Below are 21964 nucleotides of genomic sequence, written 5' to 3'. Positions count from 1 at the left end.
AGTATTAAAACAATATTGTACTAATTATTTTCATGATCTCCATTAAAAGTTATTAACTGATAAATTATGCTTTTCATAAATCAAACAATCAGTTCTTTTTTAAAAAAATCCTTACCAACACCCATGCTGTACCCAATTAGGAGTCCCATTTGAAACTTCTGAGGCACAAACATTGTATAGTTGCTATGGGAAACCATATTATCTACTGTGTGAATAAACCTGGGTATCTGATTAGCTGCATTTCCCAGAGCTTTCTTTAAAAGGAAACTATTTTTTTTTAACTGAATGTAAAAATTAAGTCATTGAGTTCCCCATCAAGTAGAGTTCATGAAAAGTGTCATTGGAGAGTGTTAATTTTCAAATCCTGGAATAGATATCAGAACAATCTGTTTTATTTAATATGAAAATCGGTACAGTGCTTAGTTTGTCAGATAGTTGTTGTGGAGGGGGAAAAAAACTCCAGACTTCAGACCTGCTCTGCAGGTTTGGAGATTACTCCTTGTTTTTGGTCTGGTTCCCGACTCCTTCCCGCTTCAAATATGGATTTTCAATTCAATTTTTATACAACAATTTTTGGAAAGATTCTCACTTCCCTTTTATTTAAAGGTAATGATGAAACAGACCTAGCAGATGGCGATAAACCTAAAGAACATTCCAAAGATGACGAAGACCAGATAGCAAAATACAAAGAGCTTCTTCGGAGTATTCAGGAAAAAGAAAAGAAGCATCAAGACACTGATATGGAAATGGAAATTAAGTGGGTTCCTGGTAGGTGACTGTTTCTTTTTCCTAGAACTGGTTGTCCATTTCTGATCTCTTCTTTCCACTGGGGAAAAAAAAAGGCTGAGTTACTGAAATGCCATCATTGCAGCAATCAAACTAATGATTAGTTAATATGATGTCAAATCATTCTGCTTAAAAGTATTTAAATATTGGTTTATGGAAAAGGAACACGAGCATACAAGAGTTTTTGTTTTACATCGTATCTGTAGGATTTTGTTTTTGTTTGATTTTGGCAGTAAGATGAATTTGTCAGCTACGCGCTTGGTTCTAATTACCTGTGAGTGGCACAGAGATAGGGTGAAACCTTTGTTGATTTTTTTTTTAGGGATAGCAAAACCTTTCTGCCACCAGAACAGTTGTGGAAGACAGCTGCATGACTACTCCCAGCTTGACGTATTAGAGTTTAGCAGCTGCAGAATGATTATACCCGCAAATATCGTACTGTAGTTATCTTTCTGAGAGTTGTTTCCATAGTAAGTAGCAAATCAGGTAGCCCTCAACTTATAACAATTGATTTAACAATAATCCAAACTTATGACGGCCTCAGAAAAAAGGGACTTATAACCTGTCTTCAAAGTTACGACGTTTGCACCACCATGCGGTCACACGATTGCAGTTTGGCCACATGGCAGTCGGATTTATGATGGTTTGGCAGCTTTCTGCAGCCACTTGATCCAGCCAGTTTCCTCAGGGTCTTGTGAAAGAATAAAGTGGAAAAATGACTTATGACCTCCTTTTACCGGTCCACTATAGAAAGCATCCTCTCATATTGCATTATGGTGTGGTACGCTGGCTTGACGGCTATGGATAGAAAGAAATTACAGTGGGTGGTGAGCACAGCACAAAACATCGTGGGCTGTTCCCTGATATCACTAGATGACATTGCTAGGACTCGCTGCCTTAGAAGAGTGAGAAAAATTCTCAGGGACAACTCACATCCAGTGGTGGTATTCAGCTGGTTCGCACCGAACCGGTAGCAAGAATTTGGCATGGGTGGTCGAACCGGTAGTAAGTCCTAGCTGGCCACGGCCCTGAGCCAGCCACCCTCCCGCCCGATGCTCGCTCACCCCGCCTGCCTGACGTTTGCCTGAGGTATTTTTTTTCCCCTCCCGACAATCAGCTGTACATAGATCAGCTGTGCCGGGATTCCCCTTGCTGAGGCCCAAGAAGGCAAAAAATGGCTCAGCCCCCCCCTCCATTTTTTGCCTTCCTGAGCTTCAGAGGAGCCTTAGGGGAGCAAAAACCAGGAAGCTCCCAAATCGGAGCTTGGAGGGGTGCTGTGCACCCCTCCCATGCTCTGTTTTTTTTTCTTCCTGAGCCTCAGAGGAACCTTAGGGGAGCAAAAACGCCCCCCCGAGGCTCCTCTGAGGCCCAGAAGGCCCAAAAACAGGTGGGGACTGCAAAAAAGCAAAAAAAAAAAGAAAAAAGCCATGCCCACCCAGTCATAGGGCCACGCCCACCAAGCCATGCCCACAGAACCAGTAGTAAAAAAATTTGAATCCCACCACTGCATCCCAGTCAGCACTTCTTCACTCTCCTACCATTGGGTAGGAGATATAGAAGCATAGCCAGCCGCACCAACAGGTTGAAGGACAGTGTCTACCTGTGGGCTGTCAGACTCCTGAACGGAAAATAACTACATGTCAACATAGTATGATAGACTTGGGGGGGCTGGTGTGTTATGCAACAAGGTCACATGGTGCAATAAGATTGGGACTGGGTTAGGGCCTTCTGTCTTCACTGTGAGTTGTGTTGGCGGGGAAGTCATGAAGGGAAGCTCAGCCAATCTCATCGTAGACATGTACTCTGACAATAAAGGTTGATTGACAACCAAAATGAATTGGAGAAGCTAAATTTGCTTAATGACTATGTGATTCACTTTACAACCACAGTAAAAATGGTTGTAAAATTGGGTGCAGTTACACTTAATGACTGCATTGCTTACTGATCAAAATTCTGGTTCTTCCCAATTGTAAGTCAAGGACTACCTGTACAAGGTTTGTGGAGAATTGCTTTTGCATATGCAGAAAGAGAGAGAAAATTAAATGGTGCTGGCTTTTTCTTAACATATTTTCATTTCTTCTACTCTAAATCCCATGTCTGCCTTTTCACTTTGGGAAAAGATCTGTGTCCCCTCCTGCAGTGAGGTATTGTAGCTGAGGTGAAAGCTAATAAATGATTAGTATGTGCTGAAGATGTGTCCTTCTCGATTGGTGGAAATATTTCATTTTTTTAAAAAGTAACAAAATTCTAGAGGAATTTAGGGGATTATTATCATTATTTACAGTGCTTTAATTTGTGACAGATCTATTAGAAATTCATTGTTCAAAAATTACAAATGAACATGAAGGAAATATGGCATATCCTGCAACTTCTCACCCTTTTCTCTTATTTATTCTAAACAGTGCTTCAGCTTTGCACATTGTGATTGCTTAGACAAATTGGGAAATGGTTTGGCAAGTGGCTTGTAAAACAATCTAATTTGTGGCAGAAGTTCATTCCCTTTATATGTTGTATTACATTCAAGTTGTCTTCTTCCAAATGGAGCAGTTGATTTCATTCCCTGGAAAACTCTTTCAAGTTTTTTAGGATTCCTGCTATGGAAAAATATGATTCAACCCCTAACCTTCCCCTTTTAGAATAATACTTTAAAGCTCTTGTCAACATGTTAAAAAGTCAATTTGTTTTTGTTGTTATCTGTGATCTCTTAATTTGTTAGCCGGAACTGTTGTTGCTTTTCATACAAAGAGCAGATAGGTTAGAACAGGCTGATTGCATTTTGGCATGCTATAAAGGAGGGGGGTGGGAGCGCTGATCCAAATTGGTCTTAGCTTCTATCATAAATTGCATACCACATCATGTTTCAAACACCTGGTATAATAGAGCTCTATTTGCTAAAAATGAAAAACCAGTAGGACAGAAGCATAGGTCTTTCCTCCTTTTGTCTGTCTGTTCAGATTAGCTTTAAAGAACAACTTGTGCTTTCAGAACATAGCTATTGTTGAGATCATTTTTGCAGTCCCATTACAGTTTTAAACAATCATAGTTGTTCTTAAACCAAGTCTGAGAAATGAAAGTCTGGATTGCTAAATGTCAGTTGCTTATGAATCCACGTAAATGCTGTTGCACTTCTGTTGTCAAACCAGGCTTTTTAGCTATCCTGGTTTGGCTCCCCATTTCAACTTATACTTTCCCAGTTCAGATTTGAGGTAAATAGTGGTTTATATGAAATACGTGTAGAGAAGAAAGACTTCGCATAACAAATTCTATAAAAGGAAACTTCTCAGTTCAGATGAAAAAGGTAATTAGACTATTTCATATTTTAATATAGCCATTTTACAATGTAAAGTGTTGATCTGGTTTCTTGCCATTTTTTTTAATATATAGAAGCTTTGCCTCCTGAATTTCCTCTTATATGAAAAGCTTTTTGTAAGGAAGCCTTCTCAGATGCCCTTCTGTAATCAAAGTACTTGTAAAGGTATAACCAAAGGTATAATTCATACCTCATAATATGGCTATGGCCTGATTTTGGAGTAGTTTGGTTTTGTTTTTTTTAAAAAAAGAAGAAACCTTGTACTCACCTATGCATGTGAAATCTGGTATCCTGCTTGGTCTTGGTAGGTTAATTAACCATGCAAGTATAAATCTAAAATATTGCAGTCTGTGAAGCAAAAATACACACCAGCTAAAACAAGTTTAACAAATATAAATCTAAAATCATGAATAAAACGTAAGTGGTTATTCCTGTGACCAGTTATGCCTTGTTTTCATGGTCACTCCCTTAAATTATGCCTAGAAAGTTGGAGTTTAAGGTAGAAGGTGAAACATTCATTTACTGGCAAATCACTCAAAAAAAAGATATCAATTCAGCCACCTGAAACTTACTTAGTAGTAGTTTCTCAGGATAGTCCTAAATCAAGGGCACTAGTCTGGGCTTAATAAAAACTATATAGATGACATTTTCTAGGTTTTAAACCCTGGAGAGAGAAAAATGCAGCCTTTTCTTCTGATGGAAATATTGTTCTTTTTTATGGGTTTATCTGGATTCCTTCTGAATTCAGCTGCAAGATAAGTACTTCAGAACTATTACTGGTGTACAAGAAAAGACTTACCATTATCTTAAAAAAATGACAGGGCTTCATTTTCTCTGCTTCAGTCCTTCTTCAAATAAATTTCCTTCTGTTTGTTTTCATGCCATTGTTACCAACAATATATAGACTGAAAGAGGGTGACTATGTATACTGATTCCTATTTACATATTGGAAACCCCAATCTTTCTGCAAATCTACAGATTGGATAGGCAGGAAAATTGGGTGGAATCCAACAAAATGTGGCAAGGAATTGTTTAAAAGGACTAGTTTATCTGGCTTGCTGAATAAGAACTGGGTTGAATCCAACAGTAAGTGCCAGTCAGACCACTCAGGAGAAGTCAACACTGACGGGTTGTTGTTGGTTTTTTGGCCTGTTATTGAAACTTCACACTCATGCAATACACTAACCCATTCAGATTTTAAAATACTGGTTTGGTGTAAAGAGCTGCTGTCTGGTTTCTCTCATTGGTTACAGGTCTGAAAGAAAATGCTGAAGAAATGGTACGAAATAAGCTAGAAGGCAAGGATAATCTGACTCCCTGGCAGCAATTTCTAGAAAAGAAGAAGGAGAAAAGGAAAATGAAGAAAAAGCAAAAGGTAATTTATGACCTTAGTTAAGTAGTTTTAAAGGTTTCTATCTTTGGAAACCACTGAAGAACTTGTACTTATTCTAATACACAGAATTTTTTAAACTAGGATCCTTAGGCTGGGACTCATTTCAGGCTAGGCTTATTGGGAGATAAGACTGTTTTTCAGAACATTCCTAATACTAGGCTGCACACTGCAAGGGAACCCATGGGTATTGGGTGCTGGCTCTCAGGGAGTTTCATTTGTTTATCATTTATTTATTGCTCATATATGTATGTCTCACCTTCAGAGAAAAAAGAAAACTCTGGGTGATTTGCAGAAGAAAAAGGAGAAAGATATGCATAATAACAATTTCATTGATAAAAGTTAACAAAATGCAAATGCTTAGCTATATGTATACTGTTTTTTTCTAAACCAGACCTGCATTTTTATCTATTGAGGGCTTCATTGTTTCATGAAAAACCTTTTGACAGTGTTAAAGCAAGCAGAGGTTGAATCAACAGATCAACTTAGGCGGAGATAACCATTGGTATACATTTCCTCTTTCAGTGACACTCTTTCTCTCTCTGGCGTTTCAGAGGAGGTATATTTTACTAATCTCTTGCATAAGAGATGTGAAGTTTGTCCAAGGGGTGCAGGTTTTAGAGTTTAGAAATGAGAGTTCTTTGCTTGGAATTGAAAAGACATTGTGTGAGATGATCCAATCTAAATAGAGCTATCCATTAGGAGAGTGTTCCTATGAGGAGCTGTGTTTCCCCAATTGCCACTTGTCACGCAGTGGGATGCTTGAGAATGACTCCAAATGACTTTAAATAGTCAGGCTGGTTGATATGGAACACTTTTCTCAATGAGCCCTTTGATATTTCTAAGGAATTTTTCTCTGCTAGAAAGTTAACTTGAAACCCCACAGTTTTCTTGTGACTTGGACTGCAATTAACGAGAGTATGAGATCAGGCAAATGATTGATCATCAAGAAATCAAAACACTGTTTTTCTTTTGCCTTTGGTAGTCTTGTGAATAAAAGATAAATTATGATTAAAAGAAAAATGCATGTATTAGCTCTGCAGACACATCTCTTATGATACTATGTCCTTGATAAGTTCCCCATCGCTAAAGGGAATGTTCATTGGTGTTGTTGAAAAACCATCTTGAACTGCCAAGACCTGAATAAAATTGATGTCTTTTTTTTTTTAATCTTAAGCAATGGACAGATTTTCCCTGCTGATTTTTTTTTTCTTTTTAACACTAGAAAGCTCATCAAAGAAATAAACATTAGGGGATTCTGCTAGCAAACTGATTTCAGAGTCGTCGAATGTAGAAATACTAGACATGTCTTTATCTTAAGATTAACCTTCTTCTCTGAGGATGTGTTAATTCCACATGGATTTCTTTCTTCAGAATGTGTCAGCCATAGAATACACACACACATACACATTCTATAAATTGAGTTTCAAAGTGTACTTTATTTTTGAAAAGTTGATCAAGCAACTTTTATGACATTAGATAACCATTTGTTTGAAGATCAGTGCTTGAATTTGTGCTTATGATTATTACAATTTTGAGTTATTTGTATGATCTCTGTAATTAAGAAAGTAGGCCATACATTATCTTATGAAACTTGCAGAAGAATGCCTCATATCAGACGCTTATGCAAATTGGGACAATTTGCTTATCAGTGGAGACCAAGCGGAGCAAGTGGCCACTTTTAAGTTTCTGGGTGTTACCATAAAAGAGGACCTGACCTGGGGTGCTCACATTGCAGTACTGGTCAAAAGGGCCCAGCAGAGATTATACTACCTGAGACTTCTCAGAAAACAACAACTGAATGAGAAACTGCTGGTGATCTTCTACTGCTGCACCATAGAGAGCATTTTAACTTACTGCACCTCTGTATGGTTTGCCAATTGCACAGTGGCAGATAGGAAAGCACTCCAGAGAGTTAATGTCATTGCCCAGAAGATCATTGGTTGCCCTCTCCCCTCTTTGGAAGAGCTTTATAGGGAACCCCCCCCTTTTTTTTGAACTATTACCACCTGGCAGACAGTACAGAATAATAAAAACAAGGACAAATAGGCTGAAAAACAGCTTCTATCCCAGGGCAGTAGCTCCTTTGAATTCTCTTCCATAGTGCAGTGTTGGTGCGGTGTTGGGGGGTTTCGGTTCAATGTGTGGAGGGTGAGGGATGTGTGTTTGTGTTTATTTTCATGGTCATGATGTGCACTGAAGATGGTGTTTGATTTCGTTGTATGAGGTGCAATGACAATAAAGTAAACTAAACTAAACTAAAATTATGCCAAGATACATATCTCAGACATAAAATATATATCTTCATGAGTGAGAAGGGCATGTTCTGTCCATGTATACAGTCAGATTCTGCCCAGTCCCACCCTTTCAACTGAAGAAATGTTTAAACCTTTTAGATCAAAGAGAAAAGTTGAATAATCGGGCCAGGAAAAAAAGAGAAAACTAACTCTGTTCTTTGGAGTCCCTGATTAAAGATTGGAATCTACAGGAAGCTGAAAAAGTCCAGGAAGGCTGAGAAGAATTTTTGCTTCAGAAACCCATTTACCTCTAAGGAATAAATAAACAAGCCTAGCCAAAAAATGGCATAAGAATTTTGATTTTTTTTTAAAAAAATGTATATGTGGTATTAATTAAGCCTTCTAATTTCATACGTTTGTTTCTCTATATAAATATGTAATTCTGTGCAACCTCAGTCATATATTTCTACCTCATGTTGTGGATCAGATTAGTTCCATCTTATGGTCAGTCTAGCATATGTTTTTGTAAATTTCTTAAAGGTAAATGGGGTTTCATCTGCCAAGTGTATTTTTTTTTTGTTAAAGTTTGATTTTATTTATCTTTTGTGAGAGTGATCTGTATCCCAAAGGAGGGCTATGAAACACCTGGTCTCACACCTTTATGCTACATAAACTCACCCCCCCATCATTTTTACATTTTATTAGTCTGTATCTCATAGATACACCAGATGAAGGGTTTTGTAGAAGACAGGTAGTAAGAGCAGGACCTATCAAGCTGTTAAGCAATGTATGAATAGGATCAGTTTCTGAAGATTCAGAGTGCTTCTGTGACCTCTAGCCTTCCATTCTGTACACAGATTCATGCTGCTATATGTTTTTAAGAGCTATTTATTGACTTCTTCAATTAATATTAATAACCTGTTTTTCCTCCAGTGACGCTCTAGACCTTGTAAATGGGTCTATCATTTTATCTTCATAACATCACTGAGAGTCACTAAACTAAGAAATGGTGACTTGCTTGCAGTCATTTAGTAAACATTAAGTCAAATGTTTCTTTAATCCAAACGTGCTACAATCATTACATTCCCCCACATGATCGTGTTGTGATTATCTCCACATAATCTCAAAATGTACTCAGTGTTTCTAAATACCATTTTAGGAAGCATTTTCCTATCTTTCCCATCCTTCTTCAAGTCACCTGTAGTTGAAATGATTCCTAGCTTTAGAAAACATTTCCACCTTTTTCATTCCATTCCATGGAATATTCATTCTGAGAAGGAGCTGTGATATGTTATGAATAAATGGTAGCTTAGTCTGAGAAAGACAGAAAATATTCCTACAAATATCCTGATGTCTTGTTTACCACAGTTTTCTTTCACTAAAAAATAGGGAATGGGTTTGATTATTGTACATTCTCCTACTATTCTTGATGAGAGAGTTTAAGAGACATCAAACTGTAGGACAAAACAAGAATCCAATAATTCTTGTCCTCATAAACAGAGCCTCTTAAGCAAGGTGCTTGTTCTTGATTGATTTCTATGTGAATTCATAGCATGCCATAAGTTCTGTTGTTCCCCAACTGCAAACATCCTACAAGCTGATCTGGTCCTCAGATTTCATACTGGTTCATCAAAATGGCATGAAGACAAACTTATTTTATTGCATGAAGTCAAGTGACACCTAGTTTAATAGTTAATAAAGATAGACAATGTGATTCCTTTCTGATGTTTTGATGTGTGAACTCCCGTGTGGCCAGTTCTAACGTATTGTAGCACTACGATATTTGCAAGGCATTTAATTCTTTACCCATCGATTCAAACAAAACTAAAGAGATCCAGATTGTATTTTATGCAGATGTGAAATTTATTGCACTGTGTTCAGCTGCCTCAAACTTGTCTTACTGAATTGCTGTGAACATTGAACAAGGCAAAGAAGGCAAAGAATTTAAAAATAATAAAAACACAAGTGTCCCTGCATAATATCTTGGTATGTTTCAGAAATTCAGGATTATTAGGAACATTAGGAAATTAAATACACAAATTTGGCCTTTGAAACTTTCTGATCCTTGAAAATTACTGGGCTACCAACATTTCTAATAAAAATAAATGAAATGGATTACACATTCTCCACTAACAAAAATTATTGTATTCACTTTTGGGGGGGCATTGCTTCATAGAATAGAATTCTTTATTGGCCAAGTGTGATTGGACACACAAGGAATTTGTCTTGGTGCATATGCTCTCAGTGTACATAAAAGAAAAGATACATTCGTCAAGAATCAAGAATCAAGTACAACACTTAATAATAGTCATAGGGTACAATAAACAATCAAATCATACTAGGAAACAGTCGGTATAAATCGTAAGGATACAAACAACAAAGTAACAGTCATACAGTCACAAGTTGGAGGAGATGGGCGATAAGGAGTGATAAGATTAATAGTTATAGTAATGCAGACTTTGTAAATAGTTGGACGGTGTTGAGGGAATTATTTGTTTAGCAGAGTGATGGCATTCAGGGAAAAACTGTCCTTGTGTCTAGTTCTGGTGTGCAGTGCTCTATAGCATCGTTTTGAGGGTAGGAGTTGAAACAGTTTATGTCCAGGATGTGCGTGGTCTGTAAATATTTTCACAGTCCTCTTTTTGACTCATGTAGTATACAGGTCCTCAATGGGAGGCAGGTTGGTAGTAATTGTTTTTTCTGCAGTCCTAATTACTCTCTGGAGTCTGTGTCTGTCTTCATATATACCGTGTTTCTCATATAATAAGGCCGGGTCTTTTTTTTTTTTTTTTTTTGAGCTCCGAAAAAATGGCTAGGCCATCTTTTTTGGGGGGTGACTTAATTCCCCCCCTTGCATCTTCGGGCAGGCGGGCGGCGATGGCTTGGATGTTGACCTCGGCATTGGTGGGGCACTTCGTATTGGGGTCAACGCAGGCAGCACCATATCCAGGTGTGCAACAAAAGTACTTCCTAACGGCAAGCCCCCCCCACCATTCCCCCCATTTCACATGTTTTAATATAGGCCTTAATTTGGGGGGAGGGGCTTAATTTCATTTCATGCCTATAAAACATGCTGGGACTTCCTATTGGGGGAGGCCATATTGTTGGAGAAACAGGGTACATAAGCACTTGGATCGCAAGTGTTTGAATTTTGTTCAGTTTTCTATAAAGCAATCATTTTGTACTAGCAATTCAATTTTTATCATACACTAGTTGATAACCCAGCATTGCCCAGGTATTTATTTATTTATTCCTGTATTAGACAGGAAAATCCTGTAGTTGGGACTCACGCTGTTGTACTGTCTCTCGCGCAGCATCGTAAGTCTTCTATTCCTCTCCTCGGGAGTTTCTTGTCTACGCTGGTGTTTCGTTTTTTTGATTGCACTTGGCCAATCGCCTGACGTTTCCTTGGAAGGCTGAGAGGGAGCCCCTTGTGGAACACTGGAGTGCTGTGAAGCCATTTCCATGACAAGTCCACTGTGCTGTGCAGTAGAAGCCATTTTAAGGCACACACACAACCTCTGTATAAATAATAATAATAGTAATTACACACACACACACACACATAAAGCATTTCTTAAACTGTCCTTAGGAAGTCTACATAGATGCCTATAGTCCTTGGTTGTCTTAATCTCAGCAAAACAATTGTTTGAAATCACCATCTTCCTCAATGAAGGGTTTGTGCCTTGGGATTACTTTTTGAAACTTGTTTTAAATAACTTTATGCTTGATATATTTAATCATATTGCTAGTATTTAATACTGAAAATACATTTTGTATTTTGTTTCAGGCTGCTGCTGTTACAGAAACGCTGACTGAAGATGAATACCCATCTGATGTTGATTTGAATGATCCATATTTTGCTGAGGAACTTGGGAGACCAGGTTAGATGTCAGTTTTGCTATCCTATATTGTTAAAGATGACACAGTACATGTCAAATGTTTTATCCAAGAAGCTCTGACAAAAGCAGTCACTCGGTGCTCCTTTGACAGCTTTGTACTTGTTATTATATATGTTAAGAAACTTTTTAAAAAAACTTTTTTTTTGCAATGAATGCAGAAATAACATATTTTTCTAATTTTGTCTGTTGCTACTGTTGCCATTTGAAACTGCTGGAGAGGGATGAAATTAGTAAATCAGGATAGAAAAAAATTACAAGTGAAATATGATTATATTCCAAAAATGCTTTATAGTGCAGTGATAGAGCAAATTCGGCACTTAACTGCAAAAAGATGCTCAAGCTCTGTGGATGAAACTGTTAATAGAATTTATAACGTGGAAGCCAGTGGGGTTCCTTAATTTTCAGAGATGATATCCTTGCATTTTGTATTCTGGAAGCTGCTTCGACCAACTCCTGATTTCAAAAGTAATTTGCCTTGTCAGGAAATTGCTTCTATATAAAGTAACGGCAAGACAAGTACATTCCAGAAATTGTGCAGCCCTCTAAATTGTGCTTTTAATGTTTTTAATTATTGAAACCTATCCATTAAGCAGTGTAGGTAGATTTTGTGTTTGTTTGCTTGCTTATTTGTAGCCCCAAATGCATGATGGTTAGGATACAGCAGAAGGGGAATAGATGTGTGCATGCAAGTGTTTGTGCACATGTACATATGTGTGTGTGTGTGTCTATGTATCAACAACAGAAATCTAACAGATTTAACAGATAATCAGAGTTGGAAGGAACCTTGTAGGTCATCTAGTCCAACTCCCCGCCCAAGTGGGAGACCCTACACCATTTCTGACAAATGGCAGTCCAATCTCTTCTTGAAAGTCTCAAGTGATGGTGCTCCCACAACTTCCGAGGGCAAGCTGTTCCATTGGTGGATTGTTCTCCCTATCAGAAAGTTTCTCCTTATTTCCAGGTTAAATCTCCCCTTGTTCAGTTTCCATCCATTATTCCTTGTCTGGCCTACAGGCGCTTTAGAAAATAGCTTGACCCCTTCCTCCCTGTGGTAGCCCCTCAAATATTGGAAGACTGCTATCATGTCTCCCCTGGTCCTTCTCTTTACTAGACTAGCCAAGCCCAGTTCCTGCAACCGTTCATTGTATGTTTTGGCCTCCAGTCCCCTAATCATCCTGGTTGCTCTTCTCTGTACTTTTTCTAGAGCCTCAACATCTTTTTTATAATGTGGTGAACAAAACTGGGTGCAGTACTCTAGGTGTGGTCTTACTAAGGCTTTATAGAGTGGTATTAGTACTTCCCTTGATCTTGACTGTATCCCTCTGTTAATACAACTTAGGATTGCATTAGCTTTTTGGGCGGCTGCTGCACATTGCTGGGTCATATTTAGCTGGTTGTCCACTAAGACTCCAAGATCCCTCTCACAGTTACTGCTATTGAGCCTGGTTTCACCCAGTCTATATGTGTACTTTTGGTTTTTCTTGCCTAAGTGTAGGACTTTACTTTTCTCTACATTGAATTTCATTTTGTTAGATATGGCCCAGTGTTCTAGTCTATCAAGATCCATCTGGATCTTGAGCCTATCTTCTTGGGTGTTAGCTATTCCTGCCAGCTTAGTATCATCTGCAAATTTGGTAAGTTCCCCTTCTATTCCCTCATCTAAGTCGTTAATGAAGATATTGAAGAGTACTGGGCCTAAGACGGAACCTTGTGGCACCCCACTGCTTACTTCCCTCCATGTAGACTTAGACCCATTAAGGACTACTAGTTGAGTATGGTTTGTCAGCCAGTTGCGAGTCCATCTAGTGGTGGTACTATCTATTCCACTTTTTCTAGCTTACTAAGAAGTAGGTCATGGTCTACTTTGTTGAATGCCTTGCTGAAATCTAAATATATTATATCCACAGTATTTTGCTGGTCTACTAATTTAGCCACTATGTTGAAGAATGAAATAAGATTGGTTTGGCATGATCTGTTCTTCACAAACCTGTGCTGACTGCTAGTTATTACTTTACTTTTTTCTAGATGTTGGCAGATCTGTTTTTTATTATCTTTTCCAGTATCTTCCCGGGTATTGATGTTCGGCTGATTGGTCTATAGTTTCCTGGGTCTGGTTTTTTTTCCTTTTTGGAAGATGGGAACCACATCAGCTCTTTTCCAGTCCTCTGGCAGTTCCCCGGTGCTCCAGAATTTTTGGAAGATCTGGTGCAGTGGTTCTGAGATGACCTCTGCCAGCTCCTTTAAAACTCTGGGATGTAATCCATCAGGCCCCGGTGATTTGTTTTCATCAAGATCAGACAGGTGTTCTCTTACTATTTTTTTTGCTTATTTTAACTTTTATTTCTGGTCTTTCTTTTACAGTTATGTTTTTGGTAGGTTGAGCTATAGTTTCTTTTTGCGTGAAGACCGTTGCAAAGAATGAGTTAAGCAGTTCTGCTTTCTCTCTGTTGCCTGTTACTTCCTTGCCATCTTCTCTCTTTAGTGGACCGATTGTTTCCTTGATTTTTTTCTTGTTATTTATATGTTGGAAGAAACTTTTTTTTATTATCTTTGACTTTTGTCGCAAGTCTTTGTTCATTCTGAGCCTTTGCTATCCTGACTTCGTCTTTGCAGATTCTGACTATATGCTGATATTCTGCCTTAGTTGTATGTCCTTCTTTCCATTTTTTGTACTTGTCCTTTTTTTCTTTCAATTTGCCAGAGAGATCTTTGTGCAGCCATACTGGTTTCTTCTTGGATTTCTTGTTTTTCTTTCTCAGTGGTATTGTGCTGGTCTGGGCTTCTATGATCATATTTTTTAGAGTTTCCCAAGATTCTTGAGTTATTTTCCCCTTTAGAATTTTCATCCATGGAAACTTTCCCAAGTTCTCTCCGAGTTTATTGAAATCAGCTCTTTTAAAATCCAAGACTCTGGTGTCATTATGTTCTGTTGCTTGTGTTTGTGTTATGTTGAATTCTAGTATGACATGGTCACTCTCACCCAAGGTTCCTGCAGTTTCAACTCCCTCTATCACTTCTTCTCTGTAAGAATTAAGTCCAGTATGGCTGTCCCTCTAGTTTCACCCTCTACCTTTTGGACAACAAAGTTGTCAGCTAGGTTGGTTAGGAACTTATTTGATTTCTCACTTGGTGCAGAATTAGTTTTCCAATTGATATCAGGATAATTGAAGTCTCCCATTACTATTGTTGTGTGTTTCCTGCATATGTTTGTTAGTTGGCTGGCAAAAAGGACATCTATATTTTCTGCTTGATTGGGTGGCCCATAATATACACCTATGGCCATGTCATTCTTTTTTTCTTTTATATTGACCCATATGCATTCTAGGAGGTTTTCATCTTTGGTTTCATGCATTTCTGTAGCAATATAGTGGTCCTTTACATACAGTGCAGCTCCACCTTCTCTTTTATGGGGTCTGTTTTTTTGTTTTTTTTTGAATAGTTTGTATCCTTCTACCAGTATCTAATATAGCTACTATTCAATTAAACTAATCTAAAAGTGAAATTCCTAGTGGAACAACACTAATTTGACTGGTTTTAGAAACATCTTTAGAGTAGGAGCTTTCCATACCTGCAAAGAAATAATCTTCCATGAAATTGAGGCTACCACTGAGAAGGTTTCTCTTCTGGCCCACATCTGGTGAAAGAGAAGTACCTGCAACAGAGCCTTTTTAAATGACTAAACTAGATGGGGCAGATTTGATTTTTTGAAGCTCTGGCTTAATGTATACCGGTGTATACAAGGTGTGTACCTCAAAGGCCTTTCAAAGTGATAAAAGTGGTGTCTTGAATTGGGACTATGGGCAACCAATGATTTCAGAACAAACAGGCTTATAAACCAGAGCTTACAGAAATGAATGAAAGAAAGGAGGAATGAAAGGAGTCAGATTGTTTTGTAGAGTTAATATATTCATCTTTCTAGCATACCAAAAACAAAAAAAAATCTGCAAGATGATGAATTTATTATTTTTTAGCCTTGGAAACCAAGTCTCTCTATATTGGTAGACACACAGCATTGCGGTTTGCTTTTTTCAAAAGGTTTTCATATAGCTTTGATACAGGAACAGGCGTCTTGAATGAATTACTTACAGATATTTCCTATGTGCTTGCCAAGGGAGAAAGAAAGAAAAAACAGCTTTTACATAATGTTTACTGCATATGATGTTGCATTTGCTTATTTTACTTCATGAAACATCGTTTGAGATTTTTTTCCCCTTATGTCTACCATGTATCCCCCCCCCTTCTTTTTCTTTCTCTCTTTTCAAAAGATTTTGCACCATTGTGAGATCTGTATTTGTAGCCCCTAAGAATCTCAGAAATAAAGAAAAAAGTGCTATTGGGGTAAATGTTACCCATTTAAAATACTTCAGGCTACTCTTTATAGCAGGAGTCCTTTGTTTTGAGGAAAATAATCTCTGACTAAAACTTTTCCCCCATGAAGATGATTCATGTCTTATTTTCCACAGATAAATTCTATTATGTTTTTAAAGCCTGATATTTCAGAAGGTTTTCTATTAGAGACTATTATTTATGTGTGTTTTAATACTTTTTAATTTATTTCTGGTTAGGTTTGAATAAAACATTAAAGAAAGGAGAAATTGTTGAAGAAGAAGATGCTGAAAAGCAGAAGGTAGGAGTCACTTTAAAAAATACTAATGTTAGATATAGGAATGAATACTTTTAATAGTACTTGTGCTGTCTGGGATAAACAGAACTTGCCTTTTGTTCATAAGATTCCATTACCTCAAATATGAAGACAAACAATTAATTATATCAAGGGTCTTCAAACTTGGAATGTGTAAGACTTGTGGACTTCAACTCCCAGAATTCCTGAGCTAACATGACTGGAGGAGGAATTCTGGGAGTTGAAGTCCAGCTGTCAAGTTTGAAGACCCCCTGAATTACATCCTTAAGGCTGAAAATAGATGTGAGACAATCTACACCAGGGCTGTCAAACTCCCGGCCCGATGCATCAAATGCTGGCCACACCCACTCCCGGTTTAGTGAAGGGGGGGAAGTCACGTGACACTGACGTGATGATGTTAGTTTGACACCCCTGATCTACACTCTTTGAGACACACAATCACTTTCAGGAATTAATTAAGAATCCTTTTATTATTGCTTTAAAAAAAAAAAGACACATCCTTGCCCCAGCTTAGAAATATGTCTCATGTAGGTCTTTCCAGTAGTAACAAGACCGGTACAAACATTGGCTTCAGCAGTGCTATAGGATTAGCTGTTTTTTCTTTTCGCTGAAGCCTTTCTTTTGGAGAAGGGCAGTGATGAGGAAAGCTGAGCAAGCAAGCCTAAAGAACATCAGGGTCCAAATATGATGTGTTTTCATTTTCACTCTTGCCCTTTTGGTCCATAAGCCGAGGAAGGATCAAATGAAAAGGGATGGTTAGGAAGAGGAGCTGTTTAAAATCTCTTAAGAGAAAATGGGGGGCTCTTCTCTCTTTCTTGTTATCCAGATCCATGTCTAAACAGTAGGAGAGAGAAGCAGATGTCAACAAATGCCCCCCTCCCTTTTTCTAAAACCAAACTCTTTTTACTGCAAATGCACTTTGAGAAAATCAGTATGTGAACCATTTGTGAATCCCACAGTTCATATTACTTTGCCAATGCATTTATTAATTTATGCATGTGGCTACTTGGCTTTGCATTGCTGTCATTAATGATGAGCTGCAAGTCATCTTCAGATGGTTAATATACATTAATATCACCCAATGTGCTAAAACAAAAAGTAGCTTATGTTGCATGAAATCAGAATGACCCCTAATTAAAATGACTAATAATGAAAGTTAGTGGTTGGGAAAACCTAATAACAAAAATAGAATGTATTTCTTATTCCTTAAAAAAGACATGAGATGGAAGTTCCATTGGAAGAATGAATTCACTTTGTGAAATGATTCTCCTGTATTAGTCAGTGTAGCAATATTTGTTGACAATAAATCATAGGATGATTTTCTCAGAAACTTAGCTTTCTTCCTCTCATTTCTGAAATGTCTGTACTTGCAAGATATTCCAGGGATTTGCCACCTAGTCTGAATCAGTTTAAACATCACCAGCATCCTTGTGAAAGGCAATGGAAAATGTTTCCTCAGGGACATTCTACATTATGTCATGATATTGCATATGTTTGGAACAATACACGGCAGCTTTGAAATGTCTGTTACTTGTGATCATGTTTAAGCAGTTGCCAGATGTTGACTGTCGTGTTAAGGTACTGGTGAAATCTGAATAGAGCTTGATTTCTACTGATTTGAGGAAAAACTCCATATTGTATTTCTGCAGCACTGTGGAAATACTTTGCTGTAGTGTTTTTCCAGAGTGTTTTTTTCCCAGTGAAGCTTCAATCCTAATGTTTCCTGGTGACCTTCCATTTAAACAATAATAAAACCTTGATTAATTGTTTAGGACCAGCCAGGATTTGCTAGATTCTCTTAGTATGCCAATTAGATTATAATAGCAGGACATGCATTGTTGTCTTTTTTGTAATACTTCAAAAAGGTGATTATCTGAAACTCAAACATTATGACTTGGGAATATTTTGAACATATCTAATAAGCTATCTAATTTAGATCTACCATGTGTAAGTGCAAATGCTTAATTTGTAGATATATAGATGTGCCAAAAAGTATGGCATTTTCAAATTCCTAAAAAGATTAGCTGCTTGTTTTTGCTATTAATTCGTAGAAAATAATAAGATCTTGCTTACTGACTGACAGAAGGATGTTAGCATGTAGAAAAATAGATGGTTGCAATGGCTAGAATTCCCATAGTATGAGTGTTGCCAAGAATTCTTCTTCATCTCTGGCAAATATTTAGGTTGGGAATGGCTTCTTCAGAGCAGGAGGTTATACCTCTTGGTGCAACTAAAATATTGTGTTCATATGAGTGCAAGGACCCACAGTCCACTTGCATGCTTCCAACACCATGTTGGAATCTGTATATCTGGAGAACATGACACCAAGTATTAAACTTCAAGCAGTCTTTGAATATGTTGTTAAGAGATTCTTAGTGTGATTGATATTTGAGTTAGACTTTGCCTGGAAGTTTAAGACATGACATGTTACATTTTTCAAAAGAAAGACGGGTTAAGGCATCACCAATAAATTACAGAGATTAGAATTCTCAATCTAGTCTTATTGCAGTGAGGGTAATGCTATTAATTGCTTTTTCTTTCCTTTTTATAATAAAGCGCTCTTATCCTTGCTTATAAAAATGTTTTGTAAATAGATCGGCTATTATGGTTGTCCCAGTCCTGCATTAGCAACACAGTCTTTGACTGAGAGATAGAAACATCTGGAATCTGTATTACTTGAAATGGATACAAACAGGGCTTCTCTGTTCTGATTGTAATAGGCTGAATTGGCTTTGTTGATGATGGATGAGGAGGAGGAGGAAAGGAGTCACTTCAATTATGACAAAATTGTAGAACAGCAGAACCTGAGCAAAAGGAAAAAGAAGCTGCTAATGAAGAAGGAGGAACTGGTGACAGATGACTTCCAGGTAACACAATGGGCTTCCCTCTTTTGAAATGTAGTAAACACACTGATCATTTTGAATTAATATAGACTAATAACCACAGCTATTAACATGGAAATATATTTTACTATTATCATTCCCATTGTTTTGATAAATTGCCCCATATCACTTAAGCCCCAAGTAATATTTTACTCCTGAAATCTTATTTGGGCATAATAGGAAGGAAAGGTACACATTCCTCCTTTGCCCTTGCCTTTTCATAAATATATAGAATGGAGGAAAGAAGGAGGCTAAAGATAATGATGATGTAGCCACCCTTTTTCTACTCAAAGTAGTGAACATACCTAATACTTCTTCGTCTGTCTCCTTTCCCCACCACCATTCTTTGAACTGGACCAAAAGTCATCCACCTGGCTTCCAGGCCTAGGGGAAGCCTAGATCTCACAGTCTCCTGGTTTCTAGGCCTATCCTAAACTAAGTGGTTTCTTTGCCACTACATTAAACTGGTTCTCTACAGCAGCATATAAACCATTTATCTAAGCTTTGCAGTTCACGTGAAAGGTAGTTCAATAACAGGCCTAGTAGAAAGGAACTCCATCACTTTTAATTGGTAACACACAGGTTTGTAATTATGAAGAACAAATCCAAGTTTGAAATTTCTCTCCACTTTTATTCTTGTTCTCATCCACTTTGATTCTGTCAATCTAAATATATAGCCACAGAAATATTTACATGCAAAATTTGTTTGTTTTATGTCTAAATCCCTTTTCCTTCTGATGATGCCTTATTCTATAGTACCAATCTTTCTCATTCAAGAAAGAATTTCCTCTTGAAGAATAATTTTCATTACGCATTTGAGGTTGTCTCACATAAGTAGTTTCCAAGAATATTTCATGGACAATAAATCTGTTGATTTATACATGTCATCTGTGGTTCAGGTCTCCACACTGTTTCCATCTTAGCAAAAGTAATATGTTTTTACATAAAAAAAGTATAGAAATTGAAGCATTCAAAAAATTATAGAAATTGAAGCATGCATCATAATTCTTTTGCATAAGAATTCTATTGCCAGTGTACACTTGTATTTTAGGAAGGTGTTTAATGCAGTTGTGAATGATTCTGCTGGTATGCAAAAAAAAGAGGAATAGGGATTGTATATAGAATGAATTCTAAAGTTTATAGAACGTGGCTTCTCTGCCGTTTCTTGGACCATTTCAGATCAGTTCTTGGTTTATGAAATAGGGGAATACATATTGATTGAAAAAGTTGTTCTTCATATGTTTTCAGGAGAACAGCATGGGCTTGATTTCTATATTGTTCTTATACGTTATGATTCTTGATTTTTAACAAATGTATCTTTTCTTTTATGTACACTGAGAGCATTTGCACCAAGACAAATTCCTTGTGTGTCCAATCACACTTGGCCATTAAATAATTCTATTCTATTCTATTCTATTCTATTCTATTCTATTCTATTATTCTATTCTATTCTATTCTATTCTACTTTCTATTCTATTCTACATAAGAAGACTCAGAAGAAATAGTAAGAAGGTAAAAAGAATGCATAGGCAATCCTCAACTTATGACTGAATTGGGACTAGAATTTTGTCATGTCATAAAACAGACATAGATTGAGGCATCCATCTGAAGACCCAACTTTAATGATTGTTTTTAAGTGGTCATTAACTGAATCATGTGGCCATAACTATGAAGCCATAGATAATTTGCTGGAAACAGGCAAAACAAAAACAAAAAACTGCAGGCATGTAACCATGGGACAATGCAGCCAGTCATAAATGTGGGGTGGTTGCCAAGGGTCAAAATCCGGTCATGTGACTGCAGGGGATGAATTGTATTTTCATGTAGGGTAAGGCATATTTAGCATATTGTGAGGTATATGGTCTCTTTTCAGGTTCTCGGTCTATGTATTTAACATTCCTGAGAACTGCTCCCTCAGTCTGAAGGTTATTGTATGTCCTGTTAAGCTACATCTATCTTGCAGGTTATAGTTAAAATTTTCTCATTTTTTTTCCAGCAAGTAATATTTCCTTTTTGCTGTTCCCAGGTAAATGTTGATGATGCCAGATTTCAAGCCATGTATACTTCCCATTTGTTTAATTTGGATCCTTCCGATCCAAACTTTAAGAAAACAAAAGCAGTGCAAAAGATTTTAGAGGAGAAAGCTCGCCGAAGGCACCAGGGGTCAACTGAGGCAAAGGGAAAGCAGGACAATGTGGTAGAGGAGAAACCTGTTGCCACAAAAACTCTAGATCCTGCATTGTCGATGTTAATCAAATCCATCAAGAATAAAACAGAACAGTTTCAAGCAAGAAAGAAACAGAAAGTTAAGTAAGTTGACTGAAGAGTTTGAAGATGAAGTGGATTTTCATAGAAGATACAATTTATTTTAGGTTAAAAAAAGATACTGGGTCTTTGAACCTTTCTTCACCTTTTCTTCCAATTCAAGTTCAATGCTTATAAAAATCTTGCCAGAGGAATTGCAAATGGAACTTATTTCGGCTATATTTAAAAATGAGATTGTTTTCGTTTCCACATAACATGATGTGGACATGGTTCTTGAACATTTTTAAATGGGGAAAATATTTTGGATATTTGTAATCATAATAAAATGGATTAAATAGAAAGCATGTGACTTATTACTGTGACTAGCATTCAATAACAACTGCTTAAAGTTGTAAGGTATTTTTTTCTTTTACATTCAATTCTCAAAAATTTTCAAAGATTTCTATCAAAGATTGTCATAGTTTTTTTAATGTTACATTAGTTCCTCGATTAATACATAAAAATTGAAATTTAGAGTCTGATAAGCTATGTACATTACTGAATTGCTGTA

The 21964-nt window shown here is 37.2% G+C and overlaps 1 protein-coding gene across 2 annotated transcripts in view; it reads left to right on the top strand.

Moving 5' to 3' along the window:
* Positions 1-21755, top strand: part of ESF1 (ESF1 nucleolar pre-rRNA processing protein) — a 43496-nt gene extending 21741 nt beyond the window's left edge. For both annotated transcript variants that reach the window (XM_087948684.1, XM_026668497.2), the window contains exons 9-14: positions 607-768; positions 5350-5471; positions 11514-11607; positions 16191-16252; positions 18988-19134; positions 21176-21755. In XM_087948684.1, coding sequence (XP_087804810.1) covers positions 607-768; positions 5350-5471; positions 11514-11607; positions 16191-16252; positions 18988-19134; positions 21176-21463 — 875 coding nt within the window. In that variant the 3' untranslated portion in view covers positions 21464-21755. The remainder of the gene's footprint in view (positions 1-606; positions 769-5349; positions 5472-11513; positions 11608-16190; positions 16253-18987; positions 19135-21175) is intronic.
* Positions 21756-21964: the final 209 nt, after the last annotated feature.

Source organism: Notechis scutatus, chromosome 1 (genome assembly GCF_049901735.1).
Source record: "Notechis scutatus isolate UNSWTSFEM ecotype Mainland chromosome 1, rNotScu1.2, whole genome shotgun sequence".
Classification (NCBI taxonomy): domain Eukaryota; kingdom Metazoa; phylum Chordata; class Lepidosauria; order Squamata; family Elapidae; genus Notechis; species Notechis scutatus.
Note: the sequence above shows the minus strand (reverse complement) of the source record. Positions and strands in the feature narration are given on the sequence as shown.